General features: G+C 39.0%; 1 protein-coding gene and 1 non-coding gene across 3 annotated transcripts; one reads left to right on the top strand and one right to left on the bottom strand.

Moving 5' to 3' along the window:
• The first annotated feature begins 9,811 nt into the window (after positions 1–9,811).
• Positions 9,812–20,898, top strand: cd248b (CD248 molecule, endosialin b). Of its 2 annotated transcripts, none has more exons than XM_051878821.1 (2): positions 9,812–10,459; positions 18,990–20,898. In XM_051878821.1, exon 2 carries the CDS (start codon positions 19,050–19,052, stop codon positions 20,868–20,870), a length of 1,821 nt encoding a protein of 606 aa, XP_051734781.1. In that variant the 5' UTR covers positions 9,812–10,459; positions 18,990–19,049; the 3' UTR covers positions 20,871–20,898. The 2 variants fall into 2 exon arrangements, with proteins under 2 accessions (XP_051734781.1, XP_051734780.1); XM_051878820.1 differs by having other exon boundaries at positions 18,915–20,898.
• A 1,449-nt stretch (positions 20,899–22,347) lies between these two features.
• On the bottom strand, positions 22,348–22,429 carry trnas-gcu (transfer RNA serine (anticodon GCU)). The gene has a single exon. It is a non-coding gene; the product is annotated as a tRNA-Ser (tRNA).
• Positions 22,430–23,042: the final 613 nt, after the last annotated feature.

Below are 23,042 nucleotides of genomic sequence, written 5' to 3'. Positions count from 1 at the left end.
TATTGTCATAGTTCAGTTATGGTGATGAGGACCAGTGTAATGGAGAACATTCCCTTAGAGACATGTCGATAATTAAAACAGACTCAAAATGTCCCATACAGTTCTCTCCTGTGAGTGAGCGCTCCTCATTTATGCACTAGCCTTTCAAAATAACCTTGGGGTTTGGACCTATGGGATGTAATTAGCAATACGCATCTTCCTTCTATTGTAATCTCCAATGATTTGTCAAAACATTTCCTGCACACACAAAAACAACATTTTCTGTGTTATTCTCTTCTGTGTCAACTTCTCAGGTCACAGTGCAAAGAAATCTTCCAAACTGCCGCTCCTGCCAAATACACATTTCTGTGGAATGTTGGGTTTTAGGGTATGAGATTTCAAACCATATGGTGGGCATCAGCAGCTGTCAGTCTTCCAATTATGATTGCCAATCAATACAACACACCATCTGATGTTCAACAAAAAGGATTTCCACAAAAAACACAGATTTTGTGTCTGAAACTCTGAGAAGAGTACGTGTCAGCAGAGCGACGTTGAGGATGAAAAACCTGAGCCCTTTTTCTCCTCGGTGTGTTCCGAATGGTTCTGCTCGGCTGAGGTAGACTGAGGCTCCAGGAAACTTTAATTCCAGGGTCCTCCTGAGGCCTGGTGGAAACCCAAACGCAGCGTATCTGGGAGCCGTAACAAGATAGGCGCAGTGGGACGCGGCACGTCTGTCTGAGGTTTATTACCGTTCTCCAAACAGAACTGTTGCCCTTTCCTTCATCTACATTGACCCTCAGGTGTGAAGGACTGAAGGAATTCAGTAGCCAAGAGAGTTTGCTTATATGCTTTGTATTGTAGCATATATTCATATATTCATAAAATGAAATCAGGCAGCGGCTCTAAAGTGATTCACCAGAAAAGCTTCATAAGAAATCCAGATTTTCTGACTCTAGGATTTTCCATGATGAATTAACTGTCACCCTCAGGAGCACCGGCTGACTTTTGAGGTCAGGGGCCTAATGCAATTCCGAGGGCAGCCATTGTGTTCTGAAACTTTGAAGCATTCCCAGGATATTTTGGCTCCCGGAATCCATGCCGATTGTTAATGTGTTCACCATTCTTCCGTTATATATTCACATATGGTTTCATTGGCCTCATGTGAATATATGGTTTTCCACTGGCAGTGTCAATGACAAAACCATCAGTGCTGGTGAAATATGGTGTTAGTTGGTGTATTTTGAAACCAAATATCGGTTTATTTTGTGCAACTGTGATTTATTTGCCATTTTTTATAGATGTTCTGTTTTTCTAATAACCATGAGCAGCTATCAGTATCCACCAACACAGAAAAAAAAAAAAAGACTGACTGTTCTGAACTGAAGCTCATGGTGCAATTACATGCAGCATAAGAACGGCGGTAGTGTTAAAGGGTTAGTTCACCCAAAAATGAAATTTCTGTCATTAATTACTCACCCTCATGTCGTTCCACACCCGTAAGACCTTCATTCATCTTTGGAGCACAAATTAAGATTTTTTTGATGAAATCTGAGAGGTGAATCACACATAGGCAGCAACGTCATTGCACTTTTCAAGGCCCAGAAAGGTAGCAAAGTTATTGTTAAAATAGTCCACGTGACTACAGTGGTTCAGGAGAATGACAAGGAAGAGAAGAAATTGTTGAATAACGTCACTATTAGGGCCCGAGGTGTGAGGACCCTATTGTAATTGCTCGGTCAATTATTCTTCTTCTCCGAAATGAATCGCATTTTTGCGGGCCTAATCATGCTCGAAAACTCATGAAACTTTGCACACGCATCAGAAGTGGTGAAAATTTACATCTGATATGGGTTTCAGAATTAGGTGTGACAAAATGGCTCGATAGCGCCACCTACAAAATTTCAATTAAGCGCCCTTACGTTTCATGTACAGGTATGAAATTCGGTAGACACGTGTAACAGCCCAGTACCTACAAACAAGTCCCTGGGTGCAAAATCTGAAAACCCAACAGGAAATTAGATATTTTGAATTTTCTCTACAAATTGTTTGTATTTTAACGAACTCCTCCTAGAGCCAGAGCCGGCACCAGGGGAGAGGTTATATCTATATTCTAGGAGCTCTATATTATCGATGAGCCCCCAGCATGAGTTTTCTTTTAAGGCGACTGTTATTTTAGAACATTATTTTAAAATTCCCCCGTGACGGGACATTCTAAAGCGCATAACGTGAATTTGCTTAATGTGAAAAAGCTTAACGTGGCTTGATTTACTAAGTTATTATTAACAAACCAAACTTAGAAAACACCATACTAATAAAGTATACTACGTACAGAAAAGCAGATGAGCCCAGAATATGAACTCAACACGTTTAATTTCTCCCATAAGAAAACGCTTAAAGTGGATTAATGTACTAAGACAGTGCCATTAAAAGACCAAACTTACTAAACACTATACTAATAAAGCATACTATACAGAAAAATTGGTTTGTGCAGTATTTGATCTTTTAATATCACTTATAGGCTACATTAAGCGACGTTAAACCGTTTTCTTTATAACGGTTTTCTATGTGAGGAAAATGCTTAACGTGAATTTAAACACGTTGCGTTCAAATTCTGGGCTCAACTGCTTTTTTGTACATAGTATACTTTATTAGTATGATGTTTACTGAATTTGGTCTGTTAATATCACTGTCTTACGTTAAGCGGTTTTCACGTTAAACATTTTAGAATGTCCCTTGGCGACGCGTCATGCAGCCACACTATGACAGGTATCGCGTTTATTTCGTTTTTCCTTTTTTATTCAAAATATTCACAAACTTTTTAACTTATATCATGAATTATATGATATATTCCGATTGTCAAATATGTGGAAGTGAATGTGTTTTGTTGTTTAACACCTTTATAATGATCATGTTAGTTAAAACAGAGGATCTGTTGGATTTACATCACGTAAATTCATCAATTTTTCCCGAAATACATAAACGTAAGTGGCTGGTAAACTGGGAGAAGAGAGTAAACTTTATTGTTTCTTAATCATAATGTATCTGATATGAATAAAAAAACTTCGTCAAATTATAATTGAAAGGATCGCATTTGGGGGGTGAAGGGGGGGGACAAATTGAAACTGAGGGAGCGATGCCCCCTTTTGCCCCCTCGTGGTGCCGGGCCTGCCTAGAGCTTTAATTAGATCAACATCATATTAGATCAGTCTAATCTAAAGGCCTTTGTGATGTTAAATTGCAAAAATCTTGATTTTTCACTGAAGGGCATGTCCGTGGTGGCCTGACAAAATTAGATGTTTCTCCATGAAACAGGAAGTTGTTGTAACTCGGGCATACAATTTCCGATATGACTCAAATTTCACATGTTTTATTAGAGTCCTGGCCTGAAGACGTCTACATGACAATATTCAGTTACAGTCAAAGCGCCACCTGTTGGCAGCAGGAAGTGTGGCACTTTGAAATGACTGATATAATTTTCCTGTATTTACTCAAGTACATGCATGTCGCCCACTGTTCAACAGGTGGCGGTGAGCCCCCGGTGCGAGGGCCCTTTCATCGCTGCTTGCAGCTTTATTTTTTGTTTTGTTTTTGCACAAAAAAGTATTCTCATCACTTCATAACATTAAGGTTGAACCACTGCACTTACATGGACTATTTTAATGATGTCTTTACTACCTTTCTGGGCCTTGAAAGTGCAATAACGTTGCTGCCTATGTGTGGTTCAGAAACCTCTCGGATTTTATCAAAAATATCTTAATTTGTGCTCCGAAGATGAACGAAGGTCTTAATGGGTTTGGAACGACATGAGAGTGAGTAATTTCAGTTTTGGGTGAACTAACCCTTTAAGCATATTAAGAACCTTCCATTGGAAGAACATATTGTTTTAATGATTGAAAAAGAGGATTGTAAGAATATCGGAGTCTGTTTGAGGTCAGTGGGTTGCTTCCAGCTAGACAGCCAGAGATCATGGAAATAATGAGAGTTTTGACATCACGACTCTCTCCCCCCCTATTCCAGAACTTTTCCTCTTTATTGGTCTCTTTTGTAGCAATTTAGCTGGTGAAATATGGAATATCTGATCATCTTTTAATTCATTTTCCACCTCACACTGCTCAAACTCTTTGCTTGCCTCACAATCTTCTTGCCCCCTTCTCCTTCATAAGCAGGTGTCTGCCTGGCTATATGTCTGATAGTCCGTTGTGTTTATTATCAAGGTGAAGAGTTAGAAAGACATTGATAGCCCTGGAATCTTCATTAAGGGATCTGATCATCCCATTTAGAAAGCCAACATTGCCTATACTTTCCACTGATGGCCGTGCATACACTTAAAGTAGATTTTTTTTAGGATCATTCCATGACTTCCCATATTCTCCGTGTACAAGCAAACAGACAAGTGGCCGCAAGGGAATTTAATGTAATTTTAAAGAAAAACATTTTTCCTCTTCAAAGACAATAAAGCATGTTTTCGGTGTAATCACAGGATGGCCAGATTTCCTGTCTGTGAGCAGGATATGTTATTGTTAAAACTATTTTTGCCACAAGTTACAAATAACACAGATCTTGATCATTTTCATCTGCATTTCTGCCTCAACAGCATTTTTTGTTTTGTTTTGTTTTATCAGAGAGCCAAAGTAAATTTTAAAGTCCTGTTGTAAATGAAAAAGCAGATCATAAGCACTTTCTGAGCTTGCTATCTTCTTCCTGCCTTTTCATATTATGTTATGTTGAATTCCACAAAACCCGCAACATTCCATTCATGGCTGTACATATTATGTTCAACGCAGACCATTTTAAGATATCTGTTTTGCAAGAAAACAAATGTTGCTGGACTTTACCCTGTCATTTTTCTCCTTGTTTTGAAATATGGATAACTGGAACTTATTAAATGTTCTCTAAGATGTGGCTTTGTCTTCAAACCATCTGCTTCACAATGTTAAACGGGCTGAATAAAACAACAAAGGAGTCTATGCGTTGTATCCTGCAGACATGTGACTACACTGTCTAATTCAAGACTGAGACAGCTTAGACGGTCTGAGCCCTTGCCAAAATCTCCTTGAAGGAAACGGGCTAGCTTGGCAAGATGGAAAACTTTAATGGTAATTGAGTCACCTTTTCTCAAGGTGAAATTTCCTTGGGAATACATTCTGCTGAATTCGTTTACCATGTGGTCTTCATGACTAATAGTTTCAGGATGTCTAACGAATGATGAGTGGCTGCTGCCTCCTGCTCAGAGGCCGCTGTAGGGTCGGCCTCGCTCGAAAGCCTTGCCGCTTTGAGTCAATAAACAAACGATGGAACCTATTAAATCCGTACGAACATATTGAATGAACTCAACACCTTGTTTTTATAAAGCTCATTATCACTGGATGACACATACTGCCTCAAGGTAACGTATGTCTAAGGTATGTGTGAGGTAAAGGAGCTAAAGGCCACAACAAAGCAGATTAGATTTTTTTAATCCCTTTTAGACATATCACGGCCAACTTCAGAACGATATAGCCTACATCAGCAGTTTTCAAACTGTGGAACATGACTTGTGATGCTCTGATGGGTCACGGAATGTGTGAGATGTGTTCATGCAAGTATTATAAGTTCTCAAATTCAATGAACAAGTTTGTTGATGGGCATAATTTGTATTTACATTTTTCTGCATGACTCATAATACTCAAATCACTGCGGTGTTTCTTCCTTTCAGAGGCAACGTTACTCACATGCAGCAGCACACAAAAATACAGCAGCCACATTTACATGAATACTTTCTGTTTCGATTGTAATGCAATGCTCCATGTAAACACATCTAGTGAGACAGCTGTTATCCAATTCGCTAACAAATGACTCTTTTAATTGGTTATTTATTGAATTGTTCATAGGGATTCCCGAACTCAGGTTTAAAATCTTCTAATTAATGCTTCACTGAATAAACTCACAGAATCCGTCAGATTGGCTTCTGAATAAAAGTACTGCTCACTTAGGCTACTGAACTGCACGGTCAATGTATTATTATATATACACTGATCAAGCATAACATTATGACCACCTTCCTAATATTGTGTTGGTCCCACTTTTGCTGCCAAAACAGCCCTGACCCATCGAGGAATGGACTCCTCTAGACCCCTGAAGGTGTGCTGTGGTATCTGGCACCAAGATGTTAGCAGCAGATCCTTTAAGTCCCGTAAGTTGTGAGGTGGGGCCTCCATGGATCGGACTTGTTTGTTCAGCACATCCCACAGATGCTCGATTGGATTGAGATCTGGGGAATTTGGAGGCCAAGTCAACACCTCAAACTCGTTGTTGTGCTCCTCAAACCATTCCTGAACCATTTTTGCTTTGTGGCAGGGTGCATTATCCTGCTGAAAGAGGCCACAGCCACCAGGGAATACCGTTTCCATGAAAGGGTGTACATGGTCTGCAACAATGCTTAGGTAGGTAGTACGTGTCAAAGTAACATCCACATGGATGGCAGGACACAAGGTTTCCCAGCAGAACATTGCCCAAAGCTTCACACTGCCTCTGCCGGCTTGCCTTCTTCCCATAGTGCATCCTGGTGCCATGTGTTCCCCAGGTAAGCGAAGCACATGTACCCGGCCATCCACGTGATGTAAAAGAAAACGTGAATCATCAGACCAGGCCACCTTCTTCCATTGCTCCGTGGTCCAGTTCTGATGCTCACGTGCCCACTGTTGGCGCTTTCGGCGGTGGACAGGGGTCAGCATGGGCACCCTGACTGGTCTGTGGCTATGCAGCCCCATACACAACAAACTGCGATGCACTGTGTATTCTGACACCTTTCTATCAGAACCAGCATTAACTTCTTGAGCAATCTGAGATACAGTAGATCGGACCACACGGGCCAGCCTTCACTCCCCACGTGCATCAATGAGCCTTGGCTGCCCATGACCCTGTCGCCGGGTCACCACTGTTCCTTCTTAGGACCACTTTTGATAGACACTGACCACTGCAGACCGGGAACACCCCACAAGAGCTGCAGTTTTGGAGATGCTCTGAAATTTTGTTCTAAACCATTCATGGTGGGTCTCAAGATTTATTAACTCTCTATGTGGGTCCGAGCATGAAAAAGTGTTCAAACATTAGAGTGTGCTACTAACAACACCAAGGTCATGGGTTCAATTCCCAGGGAATGCATGAACTAATAAAATGTGTGTGCAATGTTGATTTTGATAAAAGTGTCTGCCTGATGTAAAAAACTATGGAAAACCTAATCTATATCACTCACAGTACCACCGGGGGTTTCCAGATCGATTTTATTAACCCTTACACCTCACCTGGTGTCCTTTACTGCTCCTTGTATGGTCCAAGTGTGTGTAGACAGTTATGTTATTGCATAATAGGTATGAGGGGAAAAAAATAACATGGGATTAGTTAAGCTGCTGTTAAATACTAAGGGACTGCATTCGATGGCAGTGAGTCAAGAATTTTTCAAACAGTAGAGGGTTTTAAAAGGAGTCTGCTTAGAGACTAGCAGTAGCAGAAGAAACATGTCATCTCAACATAGTGATACTTCTGTTAGCAATGTAACCCGACACTAAGCCTGCCAAGCACTCTTATCCCAAGAGGACCAATGAGATATTTTGAGGACTTCAGGATCATAGACTACCAGCAGACACCAAACACTTGAGTTTTTCTTTATGTCTTGGCCTTTACAAACTATTTTGGATTGTCTAGGCCATAGTCAGGTTGTGATATTCAGAGAGACGTCTGCAATTTGATTCTTTTCATAAAGCATCACTGCTGAAGACTCCACAACAAAGACCTCGACCACAGCAGGGAAGAACGCTTTGAGGAATGTGAAGGTTTCTCAATCTAAGTAAGCAAATCTACAGAGAGAATGAACAGATGCTATCTAGATCAGTTGCAACGGGGCCAGCATATGCTATGCACATCAGTTAGGAGAGGGGCTGAGGTAATAAAGAAACTAGAAGTCATTGCAGACCTTCATACCTGGCTTGAGGACCTGAGTGAGATGGTTTTATAGATCAAAGCCTCCTACAGTCACAAACTACAATTGAAAAACCAGAGAGAGAGAGATGGAGGAGGCCCAGCATAAATGGCTAGTTTTTAAGTCTAAAGAATAAAAACTGGGGAGAAAAAAAGGAGAAGAAAACAAATGTTCAGAGTTCTGTAAAAGTTAGTTTGCTCTCAAGAATCTGATGCAGTAGGGGAAAATGACATGGTTATCATGGATAAAGTAGTGAAAAAAGAAGAGTTATTGGTTTATTCTCGCAGTAGGTCACATATGTGTGTTTTATTGACATTTTATCAAAGAAGTAACCATGATGATTCAATTTGAACTAATAAAGGAAAAGTGTATACGTAGCACTACAATGTTGGCTACAACCTCTGACTTGGAACAACTGATGACAGAATGAAATATAGGCTCGGCCTGTGTGCTGAATTAGAAAAAAATTACATAACAGCCCATAAGCTTTCAGTTTTTCCAAACTACTCTCCACCAACAGACATGTGTTGTATATTCCTGCAAACCCCTTAACACAGTTAAAACTACCCATTTGAATAAAAAAAGAAAAAGAAAAAAAAAACAGAGAGAGCACATCCCAAAACCACCCAAGAGTCACTGTAGTAGTATTTTCCTGTTTATATGTGAAGACCTCAGGAGCTAAAGGTCATCAGTGGTTAGAGAGGTTAGCATAGATTCCTACTAAATCAAATCTACTAGTGCAGACATCTCTAGTGGCTTTCTGATCTCTCAGAGGTTGTCGAGAAAATGGGAGACAGGATGTTAAAACAACCCCCCTTCCAAAATTACTAACCTCCATTTCCCAGCATTCCTCATCAGGATATTCCCTTAGGGACCATCACTTATGTGCATACATTGGGCAGGGTCCTTCATGCTCTGCTGGGGGCAAACATACAAACAACATCCTTTGTTAGTCATATAGAATCTGAAGCTTTGACAGTGGGATGTGGAATTGTGCCTTAGGCTAAACACTGTAGCTGAGTGGTACAATTTTTAGAAAAACAAACAAACAAAAACAAGTCTCTTTTGCTAAGGCTGATGAATGTCTTACCTAAAGAATACGCCATCACAGTAACAGTTCTCCGTTCATTCATTTCGAATTGGACAGACCCGAAAAATGAGCTGTTCAGTGAGTAATTTGTGAACTTAAGTGTTAATTCTACTCAAAATTAAAATTCTGCCATTAATTACTCACCCTTATGTCGTTCCAAATCTGTAAGACTTTTGTTCATCTTCATAATACAAATGAAGATATTTTTTGATGAAATCTGAGAGCTTTCTGTCCATAGACAGCCATAAAGAGATCGTAAAACTAATCCATATGAATTAAGCGGTTTAGTCCAAAATGTTCTGGAGAGACACGATCTCTTTATATGATCAGATTGAATTTAGGCTTTTATTCACATAAACATTCATCAACTCACAAACCAACGGAAGCTCAAGCATGTTCACTTGATGTGTGAGAACCAAAGAGGTTCATTCTCGTGTGTTATGCAGCACGTTTAATCTTCCGCAAGAGGTTTGTTCTAATGCGTCTAGCAGGTTCAGTTGAGCTTCTGGTTTAGTTCGCTGATCAAAGTTTATATGTAAATAAAAGCCTAAATTAAATCTGTTCATCATATAAAGCGATCGAGTCTCTTCAAAAAATTGAGTAAATCAATTAATATGGATTATTTTTACGATCTCTATATGAACTTTTTGAAGCGTCAACTTGGTAGTTGCGTAGCTGTCAATGGAGGGACAGAAAGCTCTCAGATTTCATCAAAAAAAAATCTTCATTTGTGTTCCAAAGAGGAACGAAAGTCTTATGGGTGTGGAACGACATGAGGGTGAGTAGCCTAATGAATGACAGAATTTAAATTTTTGGGTGAACTAACCCTTTTGTAAGCACTCTGAACGTGACGGAGTGAGTCTGAATCAAACCGCTAAATAACTCAGGAGCGAGTTCGAGGCTGTTTCGTGAATCTTTTTGGCGGATTCACTAAAAAGAACCGGTTCACAAGAGTCAATTGTTCACGAATCGGACATCACAGTTCGTGCTGTGTTTATTGTTGCGGGGTTTATGACATGATGACATCTGACCGTTCCGCATTTGGACAACAAAGCTTGTAGCTAATAGCGACTAGATTTTTAATTACTGTCACACATTTTTTTTTTTTTTTTTCATGAACCAGAATAACATAGCCTAATCATCTGGTAAATACAGTGGTTCCCAAATGGTGGATGGCTGTCAAATCTTGTTCACTTTTAACATTCAACGCGACAACCAACGAACGCTTATGAAAACAAAAGAAATGTTCTCACGTGCGGACCAGATTCACATATGTGAGTGACAGGAATAAGACCTAAATTACGGCTTGTTTTTCAAATAAATTAACCGAATGAATTCAGAAGACTTTAAATAACGCACACGAATCACGTGGACAACCTGTCATCGTCGTGTTTCACGGAGGAAAACGCTGTACTGGTCTGGAGAGACATGTGAGTAAACAATTAGGCCGCCTTCTTCTTCTTGATTTTTATGGCGGTTGGCATAAACAAAAGTAGGCTATATCGTGCGCACGATTTGGGTCATTTAGTATTTATTAATTTATTTTTGTGATATTGCAAGTGCCATATTTGTAGTGTAGCCTCCTTGTGTTTTTTTTTTATATATATATTTTTTATTTTGTAACAGAAATTATACAGGAAATAGGCCTAACAATAATGTATGCCTTCAAACAAAGTCCAATAGAAGAGAGCGCATCTTAGGAAAAAGTATACAGTGAAGGTGAATGCTCTATGGTCTAGACTCTAGGGTTTGTAATAGTCCATCAAAGAAAACTTTAGGATGACCATGGCACTCTTTCAAATTAAAAAGCCTTTATTATCAGATGGCAACAGGTGAAAGCAGTATCACCTCACCTGTTGCTGAGTTTGTTGTGTTGCTCTCCCTAAGGAAAACATGGGCCGAAACACGTTTGAGAGTTTTCAGATTTTTTGTATGTAGCCATCTGCTAATAAAGGCTTTTTAATTTGAAAGAGTGCCATGGTCATCCTAAATGTTTTCTTTGATGCAATAATGTAGGCATATTTACAAAAAGTTTTTTATATTTTACCCTCATGATGTAGCATGAGAGATTTATAAGCAATTTTTTGCAGACCGGTCATTTTTGACCGGGAACATCACAAGTGTTATAGGGTTTTCAACACAGCACAATTCTGTTATTCATCAGGGGAAAAAAAGTATAAAACTGAAAGAAAATGCAGGAAATCAGAGCTGTTTTTCAATAAAATGTAGGGCATCACTAAACAAAAGTAAATGTGTTGTGTTTAATATACGCCTCCTAGGCTTAAATCATTGAAAGGCATAGGCCTAACAGAGAGAAAGCATATATCTTGTATAAATAGCTTCTACTGAGGTTGTATCCACATGATAAAATCTCTAGTCTGCACTCTTCTGACCGAGGTCAGGAACTGACCCTTTGCAACACTCATGACTATTATTTATTTGTGTTGAAATCATAGTCAGGGGAGAGGGCCAATCTGATATAAGTGTTTCCTTTGGGGACTGACCATAGGATGCCTGTCTGAAAGCTGTGCACACTCTGAATTGGCAGTTGAACTTATGTGGCTGTGATCATCACCAGTTATCACTTTAATAGTATTACAGAGCTTTTAAGGGTGCATATAGATTAGATTACTATCATATTCTACAAACAAAGCTATAATTACAAAACGGTTCTCAATTGACCATGATAGACTGTGTGAACTTGTGTGAACTTCAAGCTGTACATATTTGACTGCTGAAATGAAGTGAATTTGGCAATACAATCAGTCTGTTTTACTGACAGTCGTTTCTCAAAGTGGTGGAAAAAATTGTTCAGCTGAATCGGTTTCAATGTGCTTGTCATAGAAAAGTTCCAAGCTATGAAACACAAGAGCAGTTGCTTGGTGCTTTAAGCATCTAGTCTTTCTGATCTTCATTTAGGAAGCCTTATCTTGCAGAGGCAAAGATGCAAATCTCAACATTTAATGTGGAAATGCAGGCAGATGTGCCCTCAGACTAGACTGGTTTAACATCTGGAGAATTGAGGAGAAAAAAATGGCCCATGTAGATTAGTGTGTCTGGGGGGTTACCTAAACAAAACCCAAATTTGCCTATTTTGCTGAATTTTCCTTTTCTCATTTCTCTTCGAAAGAATTCATCCATGTTTTTACAGCATTCATCTGTGGTGCTTCTTTTGTCTCTTCCGTGTCAATATTTATGAGATTATTCTGTTATTTTATCCATTTACAATGAGGTATTTGGGAATTTTACTTTGGTCAAGTATGTTTGAGTTCGAAAGACCACACCAGGACAGACTTGTTTAAATTGGAATAGGTAAGTGAGATTTTTGGGATGTATTTCAGAAAGGTTTATTATTTGGTTTAGAGAAATAAATGTAAAAGAGTTTGTGGGGACAAAGAGCAGGGTTATTTCAAGTGGAGTTCTGTAATCGAAACCGAAATGACATGTATGAAAAGGCCTGAAGCAATGAAGAAAACTGCTTAAGCTGCCTGACTGTTGAATCGCTAACGTCTGTGCTGGTGAAGGTTACTGATAGTAATCTCTGATATTCATGTGCTCATTGTGGATCAATGTCTCAAAAATAAAAAAACATATCGACAACTGGAGGTATCTGTATCTCATGAGGGTCTGAGTTCAAATTGGAGAACATTAAGTTGTGGTCTTGGACAAACACTTCTCTTCTGTCTTGAAGGGGGAAGCCTAGAACCTTTGTGGTTTAGTGGCTCCATGCAATTGAGAAGAAGGCAGTGACCACTGTGAGAAAACCTCTACATATTCTCACGTTTTTAAACCTTGATTCAGTCCAATAGCAATCTGAGCTCAGCTGGCACTTCTGCTTTTATTATGCTTATTAGTTTTATATGGAAGTTTTAAAAGGCCATGCACATTTTTTTCTATCATGATTTGTCATGATCATGACCTAATTTTCTCGAAATTTTGAGAACTTAAAAGTTGTTTTCCCTTGGTCTGGAGGTAACAACATTTTAAGCAATATATATTGCTTTGAAATAAAAATGACTTATCCATGATATGGCAGTATATTTTTATTTGCATAGTTATAGAATGTTCGACAGGTGAATGTTGAGTGACATACAAGTTGATATTACAAGAAAACTTTTCTGTTGAGATCATGAGAAAATTAAAACAAGGCACAAAATGATGCATGGCCTCTTAAAGGGATAGTTCACCCAAAAATGAAAATTTGATGTTTATCTGCTTACCCCCAGGCAGTGGTGTAGTCTACGTGATACGCAGGTATACGCCGTATACCCACTAGGAATGTTCAAGGATTTCCGTATACCCACTTAAAAAGCGCGAGGATATGTAACCATCCAATAAATCACAAAATATGATTTGTGGTTTGTTGCTTTTGACATGAAACAAAGTCTCATATTTCTCAAAGTCTCAAGTTTCATATTTTGCCCATTTTACTTAGGAATAAAAAAAAACATAAATACCGTTTTGGCGCTCTTTAATGTGATCATGACAGATCGCAGTAGCAGTTCAAGAGAAGCTGCAGCCTGACGCGCACGTGAACTGATCCTCTCCTCCGCTTTAAGTTACCAGTTACAGCGCGAAATAAACATGAATGAACATCTCAAGGTATGATAAACGATACACTACAACTTAACGAAATCCATATCATGTCTCGTATAATCGCTTAATTAGTGTTTAAACCGCGGAAAGACGTTAATAACAGCTTGTAAACAATGTCACGTAACGTCACATTTACCTCAGAACAAACATATTCAGTGATCATAAACTCGTTAGTCAGCTAGAAAAATGAACTCTAGAGAGGAGCATTTAGTTAAATATATACACCATATAACATATTAACTATAATTTTTAATGTTCTTCAATAGCCTATATTATGCATGTTGAATAAATCCATCAAGTTGACAGCCACCATTTAAATGTTTATATTTCAAAAAACGAATTGGAGTAGAAATAAATTTAAAGTTAGGCCTTTTATAACTTTATTATTATAAAAATTTCCTTAAGTGTAATTTAAGTTTGTCAAATCAGTTCATTTTAACCTTCAATAACCAACTGATTCCCATGTATATTTTACAGCATTAGTTGAGATTTTTTTTCTTGAGAAATTTTGCCATGTACTGTACCTGATATACAGTATATCTAAAATAACTGATATTGACTCGAATTGCAAGTTAGTGAATTGAAATGCATAACTATGATGACAGACTGGCAGGAAATGGTGCAAAACAGAAAACAAAGTCCAAACAGGGTGATATTGTGACGTACTGATAAGCTTCATCTTTCCATTATTGTCACACTCTAAAAAATGCTGGGTTAAAGTTGGGTTGAAAATGGACAAACCCAGCGAGTGGGTTGTTTTAACCCAGCAGTTGGGTAGTTTTATTTAACCCAACTATTGTTTAAAAATGACTATATGGCTGGCTTAAAATGAACCCATAGGTTGGAAATTGAAAATCAGACACATAATTATATATAATTATGTGTCTATTATAATAGAGGCAACAATAATAATCAAAAAGGGGAACATTTATTAATAAACGATTTAATAAATGTTTATTGTTTAACTATTATATTTAATATTAATAAATGTTAATTTCCAACATATTTTGGGTTCATTTTAAGCAAGCAATATAGCAATTTTTACACAATAGTTGGGTTAAATAAAACTACCCAGCAGGTTGCGCAAACATTTAACCCAACCGCTGGGTTTGTCCATTTTCAACCCAACTTGGGTTGTTTTTAACCAAACATTTTTTAGAGAGTAATAATAGTTGCAACTTGCACTCTTAAATGTGCATTGAAACTTGCCAGCTGATAAAATATGCTCCAGGGACCATATTCATATAACATCTCAGGCTATCTTAAGTGGCTGAATTAGATGGTGATTGACACTAAACAGTAGAAAATCAGTCCAGAGTCTCTTCAGCTGTAAATGCCATTGGCTGGTAAAGTCTTATGTTGATTATAATAAATTGACATGTTGATAAAACACTCATAAGCAGTCTTTCAGAATGCTCTCAATTACATATAGTCTAGATCAGATGCATACTACATGCATTAGTGAGTGTGGCCGTGCTTATGGGGTGTCGCTCTGGGACAGGTAAGTATGAGGCTGGGAGGGAAAAATCACAGTATACTCACTACAAAAAACTAGACTACACCACTGCCCCCAGGGCATCCAAGATGTAGGTGACTTTGTCAGTAGAACACAAATGATGATTTTTATAATGCATGGCAATGGTAACAAAATCTATGAGAGTAAAAAAGACATTCACAGACAAATCCAAATTAAACCCTGCGGCTCGTGATGACACATTGATGTCCTAAGACACGAAACGATCGGTTTGTGTGAGAAACCGAACAGTATTTATACCATTTTTTACCTTAATACACCACTATGTCCAACTGCCTTGCACACGCACGGCATCCGGTGCGTGAGGTGTGTACGCGCTCTGGCGTAGTTTACGCAAGCGCCGGAAGTGAACTCTCGCGCGTATACATCACTCATTGTTTACACAGTGCACAAACATTGTAGGTACAACGGCTAATCAAAATGGTACTTGCGCTTATCCGGATTGTTCAAACCGACTTAAAACTAAAAGATTATGTTCTCTCGCGCGAACTCATTCGGGAGGGGTGACTTTCCACATATTCCCAACTTCTGAGCCTGCTCGCCTGAAGTTATGGTTGATTGCTCTTCAGCTGGATATCAACACACCCATCAACGTACTAAAGTTGTTGAGGGTCTGCAGCGATCATTTTTCCCCTGATGATTTTACATACCCAGGAGAGGATCACGTACAACTTAAACCATCAGCTGTGCCTATGGTTTTTCCACATCCAACTAAAGTATGTGAACAAGATCTTTGTATGTGTCCTTTTAATTTGTAAAGCTGCCCTTACGAAAAGTAACAAAATAAAGTTTTGATGTAATAAAACCATGTTTTTTTAGTGGTTTACTTCCATTTGTATAACAACTGTTGTACTACAGGCACCATGTTTAAACTACGCCAGAGCGCGTACACACCTCACACACCGGATGCCATGCGCGTGCTCAAGGCAGTTGGACGTAGTAGTGTATTAAGGTAAAAATGATATAAATACTGTTCGGTTTCTCGCACAAACCGATCGTTTCGTGTCTTAGGACATCAATGTGTCGTCACGAGCCGCAGGGTTTAATTTGGATTTGTCTGTGCTTGTTTTTTTTTTATTCTCATAGATTTTGTTACCATTGCCATGCATTATACGACTGACAGACTGCAACGGTTGGAGTTAAAAATCATCATTTGTGTTCTACTGAAGAAACAAAGTCACCTACATCTTGGATGCCCTGAGGGTAAGCAGATAAACATCAAATTTTCATTTTTGGGTGAACTATCCCTTTAAGTGCTTTTCACACTTGAAATAGTTAAAGGGTTAGTTCACCCCAAAATGAAAATTCTGTTATTAACTACTCGCACTCATGACGTTTTACGCCCGTAAGACTTTCGTTCTTCTTCGGAAGGAATGCTGTCAGATTTCCTTCCATTGGCTGCCTTTGCAACTTCCAATTTGATGCCTCAAAAACTTCATAAATAGATCGGAAAACTAATCCATATGAATCAAGTGGTTTAGTCCAAATTTTCTGAAGAGAATCGATCACTTGTTAGGACGAACAGATTTAATTTAGGCTTTTACTCGCAGGTAAACATTGATCAGCGAGCACAAAGCTCACCGAACCTGCTACATGCGCGAGAACAAACCTCTTCTGGAAGCTCAAACATGCTGCTTAACACATTGGTTACTAAACCACTCGATCCATATGGATTAGTTTTCCGATCACTTTATAAAGTTTCTGAAGCGTCAAAGTGGAAGTTGCAAAGGCAGTCATAAAGAAGGAGCATTCTGTCATCTTAATTTGTCTTCTGAAGAAGAACGAAAGTCTTACAGGTGTGGAATGACGAAGGTGAGTAATTAATGACAGAATTTTCATTTTAGGGTGAACTAACCCTTTAACCCTGCACTGTAAAAAAGAATTTTTGGTTTAACTTAAAGTAAGTTACCTGGTTGCCTTAATTTTGTGTTCATTGAAATTAAAAATTTGAGTTAATAAAATGAAGGCAATTGGTTTAATCAACAGAAACTCAAAATATGATGTTATCTGAACCACGTTAATTATTTAAGTTGATTTGACAGAAGAAAAAATGTTGTGATAACATATCATGAAAATATTTTTTTACAATGTGGGTCATTCTAAATACTGGGTAAACAGAATCCTGGGTTATCTTGCTTCACGTTTCACATTGCTCATAATTTATCTGGGGTTAACAATTAATCCTGGGTATTTAATATAACGGTCTATTCTTTACTCAAATTGTCGCGTTTTCTGTCAGCATTTGAAATTTTTCCTCTCAAACGCTGAATTTTCTGTTTATATACAATGCGCAGCGTTTCCGTGACTGTCCAAAGCAGGCAAATATGAGTACGCAATTCGTTGTCTGTTGGTAAGCGTCTAGCTGTAACATTCTAACACCGCATCGTTTCACACTGCAAGTTTGGCACTGCAATTCGGGGTTAACACTACAAAAGCAGTGCTAAACCTGCTCCGGAGCAGGGTTTCATAACCCCAGGTAAAAAGCGGTGCTAACCACACTTCTAAATTACAAGTGTGAAACGTTCTACGGAGCCCCGGACATGACATGCAGGAAAAAAATAGTAGGCTAAATCGTTCCCTCGATTTACTAAAACGTGCGCACGATTTACTATTTCGACCCCCCGATTTATAAATCATGTGCATGATTTAGTAAATCGAGGGAACGAATTAGTAAATCGTGCGCACGATTAAAATTTTTTTTCTTGCATGTCATGTGCGGGGCTCCGTAACGTTCCTTTACCCGGGGTTAAAAGCGGTGTTTAGAACGACGATAACCCAGGGTTAAGCGCAGTGTGAAAAGCCCTATATTAGAGTTTTATTTTTGTAGTTTTGCACAGAAAAAAAAAAACATTTTCACATTTTTACAATGGTCAGTAAAGGAAAATATTATGCTAAAAAAGACCAGTGTTTTTTAAACATTTGCTATCAAACCATTTTCTCCTCATTAACTTCAAATAAATAACAAATGACGTTGAATAAAACCTGCATATTCTCTAATGTTTGGTTGCTTTCCATTGTGTAAATGAATTTAAATGCACAAGTACAGCTTGGTTATGGTGATGAGACGGAACAGGCAATACAAATTAAGTTAAATATTTTTAAACCATTCCTTCAAAAGAATTTTATATAAAGTATTATGCTAAATTAATTTAAAATCAAAAGAAAAACAGTCTAAGCAGCTGTGCAAAAATTAACCACACAAGAAAGGAAAAATGAGAAAATCTGTATCCCAGGATGAAGTTTTCAGGTTGGATGGATGGATGGATTTGTGATGGTGATTGTTGTAGTGATTGGATGAGTAAGTGGAGGATGGGGGGGCTGGGGGAGGACTTGTTGGCAGGGTCACAAACTATTTCCTTAAACAGTTTTATGAAAACCATACGGCACAAGGGAAAACCACAGGCCGAATCTCCCCCCACCACTCAGCGCACTCATTACCCGCCCCTCTCTTCTAATAACAAACGTCTATACCCTCCTCCTCTGTCTCTCTGCTGCAGACAGACTGCAGACAAAAGTCATCTCTTTAAGCATAGAGACCAGAGGTTTGAAAGAGCTCATAGGTAAATTTAAACATTTGATTAGGTGAGTGGGGAAAAAAAAACTGCAGACAAGTAAGATAACAGACAAAACAAGAATTATCTCAGCTGCAAAAAAAAAAAAAAAAAAACACAGTTATGGGAATCAGGACTGTTAGAAAATGCTGTGCTGCATATCCCTGTCTTTTCTTTGTTCTTCTATATTTGTATTGGTCTAAGGGAGTCATGGGACAAAGCTTGCAGGAGCAGGATGGCGTGTGCAATGCTGAGGGATGCTATTCTATTCATCTCCAGCGCAAGACGTTCCGGGAGTCCTGGAGGACCTGCAAGGATAAAGGGGGGAACCTGGCTACTATGAAAGGACCAGAAGAAGCTTCTTTGATTCATGACCTCCTATCGTCAGGGGACAGGCGTGGCTCCCGACCCAGAATCAGGCTGTGGATTGGCCTTCAGCGTCAGCCTCGGCAGTGCTCGGCCGCGCGTCCTTTGAGGGGCTTTACCTGGATCACTGGGGATCAGGAAACACAGTATACAAACTGGCAACGTGATGACTTACCCAGTGCTTGCGCTGCTCATCGTTGTGTGGTCATTACCTACAACACGGCTGACAAAAGTGGCAACGACCAGTACAACTTCAAATGGCTCGATGGGTCTTGTGCAGTGGCCGTGGAAGGATTCCTCTGTCGCTACACCTACCAAGGGATGTGCCCAGCTCTTCAAAAAGAAGGAGGGGGTCCTGCACTGTACACCACCCCGTTTGAACTGGCAAGTACTGCTCTTACTCACATCCCTTTCGGCTCTGTGGCAACTCTTCCTTGTCCCGACAACGAGAAGGAAGACCAGTCAGTTCTGTGCATGCTGAGAGAGGACGGGAGCATTGGCTGGTCGAAGGATGCACCGCTCTGCCTGAACACTCCAAGGGACTGGTGCGAACAGGACAATGGAGGATGCGAGCACTACTGCTTGAACTCGGATACCCATTACTACTGTGAGTGCTCAGAGAATTATGTTCTGGCAGAGGATGGAAAGACCTGCCAGTTCTCGGATCCCTGCCACAGTGCCAACTGCGAGTTCGAGTGCGAGTCCACTCCTCAGGGACACCGCTGCAAGTGCCCCGATGGGTACCTCCTGTCGGGTGATGGTCATAGTTGTCTTGATATAGATGAGTGCTTGCAGAAACCATGTCCGCAGGAATGCGTCAATGCACCTGGTACATTTGAGTGTAGATGCAACGAGGGCTACCTTCCGTCTGAGTTCGGAGAATGTGTGGACATAGACGAATGCATGGAAGGAAAGTGCGATCATTTGTGTGAGAACTCTCCTGGTTCCTACACGTGCCGCTGTCACGAGGGATTCTCTCCCCTCAGAGAAGATCCAGATCAATGCGAAGATATCGATGAGTGTAATACTCCAGACATTTGCGATCAGGTGTGCAGAAATTACGAAGGTGGATTTGAGTGTCTTTGTGAGGAGGGTTATATGTTGCAAGAGGACAACTATTACTGTCGGCCAGTCGAAGAGGATGAACACATGATTGGCGAATCATCTGATGCAACTCTGAATGATCCCAGCTTGCCTGAACTGGTGACAGATGCCAGCCCTCTGGAGTGGCTAACAAATACCCCAAGCTTGGAATGGCATCCGACTTACCTGAGCTGGTTTACAGAGAAGACCCAGGAAGGAGATGTAACTACACAGGAACCTGATTTAAATGAGCATGCATCCTCAAACTCACCTTCATCTAACTTTTTGATGGATATTACAACTTCAGCTGATTCAAATGAAGAGGATGCACATGAGGAGGAAATATCAATAGCAACTGGTGATACAGTAGATGTAAGGACTTCAGGAGACAAAGGACCCTCAATGACTTTGACATCTGCGCCTAAGAGAAAATGGGATTTTGTCATGCTTACTCCTAAAACATCACAAATACCAGAAGATACATCAGGAACAGAACAGCGTCCAGGTGACAGGAAGAAACCCGACAAAAGCTGGCTGCTTGTGGCACTGTTGGTATCACTATGTGTCTTTATTGTGGTCATGTTGGCATTAGGCATAGTTTATTGCACAAGTTGTGCTGTAGAGCCACGGAGCAAAAGCGTGACAGACTGTTACCGCTGGACCACCGCCTCCAAGCCTGAAAAGTCAAGCACAGCAAAATCTCGAGCTTGAGTAATGTACATTGACTTTTTTTTTTTTTTTTTTTAAAAGAGCAGCAATGACCCTGGACTTCGTCAAGCTGTTTTGGTGTGATCACACTGTCACTTTGGTATTCTGTAGGATCCTGTGGGACATAAGGGCAAAATAGTCACAATTTAACTTTCAGACATTGTTTTATACAATGAATAGGTTTTTAAAAAGCATCAACAATTCTTTCCTAATGGAGTGCAGCAGTAACCCCCAATATGTAAGAGACATTTTGTGGAAAGTGGAACATGGCAAACAGAATTTAGCATGCATCCCTTTTTCATATAAAACAATGAATGAGAATTTTTATGACGCCTACAAGTGAAAATAAAAATATAAAAAAAATCTGCAATTTAAATTTATTTGTTCCAGTCACAGTTTATGCAACAGCGCCCCCAACAGTGAGGTATGTAACTACAACTGTTTGTCCAGACTTTAGGTTGTTTCCAATCATTGACATTTACACACAAGGGATTAAACAGATCTGAGTGCATCTGAGTGCATCAACTTCATTTTATCCTGCACAAGTTATTTGACAAATGACTATAAAAGGACAGACCAGTAATAGCCATGAAACTTAAGAAACGGTTCAAGCACAAAACACTTACGCCTTTAGTGAAACAGTAAATTAAAGAATAAATTATAAAGTATGCTAATAAGATTTTTTTGTTGTTATTATTCCATAACAGTATATATCACATCCATGATAAACAATTGTTCCATCAACAATTAGTTTTCCACTGTATCCCAATATTCTCAATTTTGAAAGTGTTTATCCAAAAAAATTTTTTACTAGTGTTAAAATAAATGTTTCTTGGTGTCACTAATAAAATTTGATTAGCACTTTTAGCATCCCAATTTTAATTCAAGCCTGCTCTGGCAGTGAGAATGACTGCTGGTTTGGCCGTTTTGTGTTGTAAAGGCACAATCACGCCAGTAGCTGTCACTGTATGACATTTGAGTTATTGTCTTCTACAAACTAACATGATTTTAATAAAGCTGAACTTGCACTACGTTATAGTACAGTTTTTTTTTTTCCTAATCATACGTTGTTTTCAAAAAATTATACTTTGAACATGTTTGTAAAAGTGCTATGAGCCAATCAGAAAAATCAGGGTTTGTTTACTGCTTTAGGATTGTTGATGTCAAATGTGCAGTAGGATCATTATTATATAATGACTAACTTGATCAGCTGAAATATTTCTCTGAATGTAGGCTATTTAAAAATCTGTAATTAACAGTTACATAATGTAATTTGAATTTCTGTCTACATTTGGTCTATGGGAAGCTGATCCATCAAGGAAATTCTTTAAATTGATTGGTTGTAGAGACGTCAGTGGGATCCGTCAAGAAAATAAAAAATAAAATAAAAATAAATATTACAGAGATTTTATGAAAATAAAAACTGAAGGCGTCTGAGTGCCTGAGACGTCACTGACAAACTCCTGAAAAACACATTTTCCGACGAGGATGGGATTCGAACCCACGCGTGCAGAGCACAATGGATTAGCAGTCCATCGCCTTAACCACTCGGCCACCTCGTCATATAAATAAAACACTTTTGTTATTACCTTTAAAAATGACGTGTGTAAGTCATGTCGTACATTCAACTTAATTCTATTTTTTATGTTTTATTTTAATGTAGATACTAAAACGTTCAGCTACTGAATGATTATTGAAGCACCTTTGTCTCCATGATATGATGCTAAATCGCTATCACAACACTGTTCTAGTAAACACTAAACAGACATTAAAATGAGCAATTAGAAAAACGCATTCTAGAAAGAACGAAACTGCGTTCGAATACATTTGAGGAAACTGCTAATAAAGCAAATTAATCAAACTATTTCACTACAACAGACTAAACTCACAAACTAGCCGTTAGAGCCACTTACTGCCACCTGAAAGAGATAAAGACTATACAGCTTCATTTTGTTAACAATAGATAAAGACCTAACAATTGAAAGTATCACTTATTTTACTTTAAAAATGTGCGGAAAAACATTTAGCTTGACATTCGCGTTACCGTAGTTCCTTGCTGCCCTCTACTGGCCACACTGATATTACATTTATATAATAGTAACCATAGTATTTATTAGTATTATTATTATTATTATTTTTTTTTTTGTAAATGTTTACATCTTATCTGGACACTAG

Source organism: Ctenopharyngodon idella, chromosome 21 (genome assembly GCF_019924925.1).
Source record: "Ctenopharyngodon idella isolate HZGC_01 chromosome 21, HZGC01, whole genome shotgun sequence".
Classification (NCBI taxonomy): Eukaryota; Metazoa; Chordata; class Actinopteri; order Cypriniformes; family Xenocyprididae; genus Ctenopharyngodon; species Ctenopharyngodon idella.
The sequence above is the reverse complement of the archived record's forward strand: the minus strand, read 5'-3'. Positions and strand labels throughout refer to the sequence as shown.

What these genes read in the sequence shown, in the direction of transcription:
- cd248b (XM_051878820.1), top strand. Translation starts at nt 18,921, where the DNA reads ATGGGACAAAGCTTGCAGGAGCAGGATGGCGTGTGCAATGCTGAGGGA.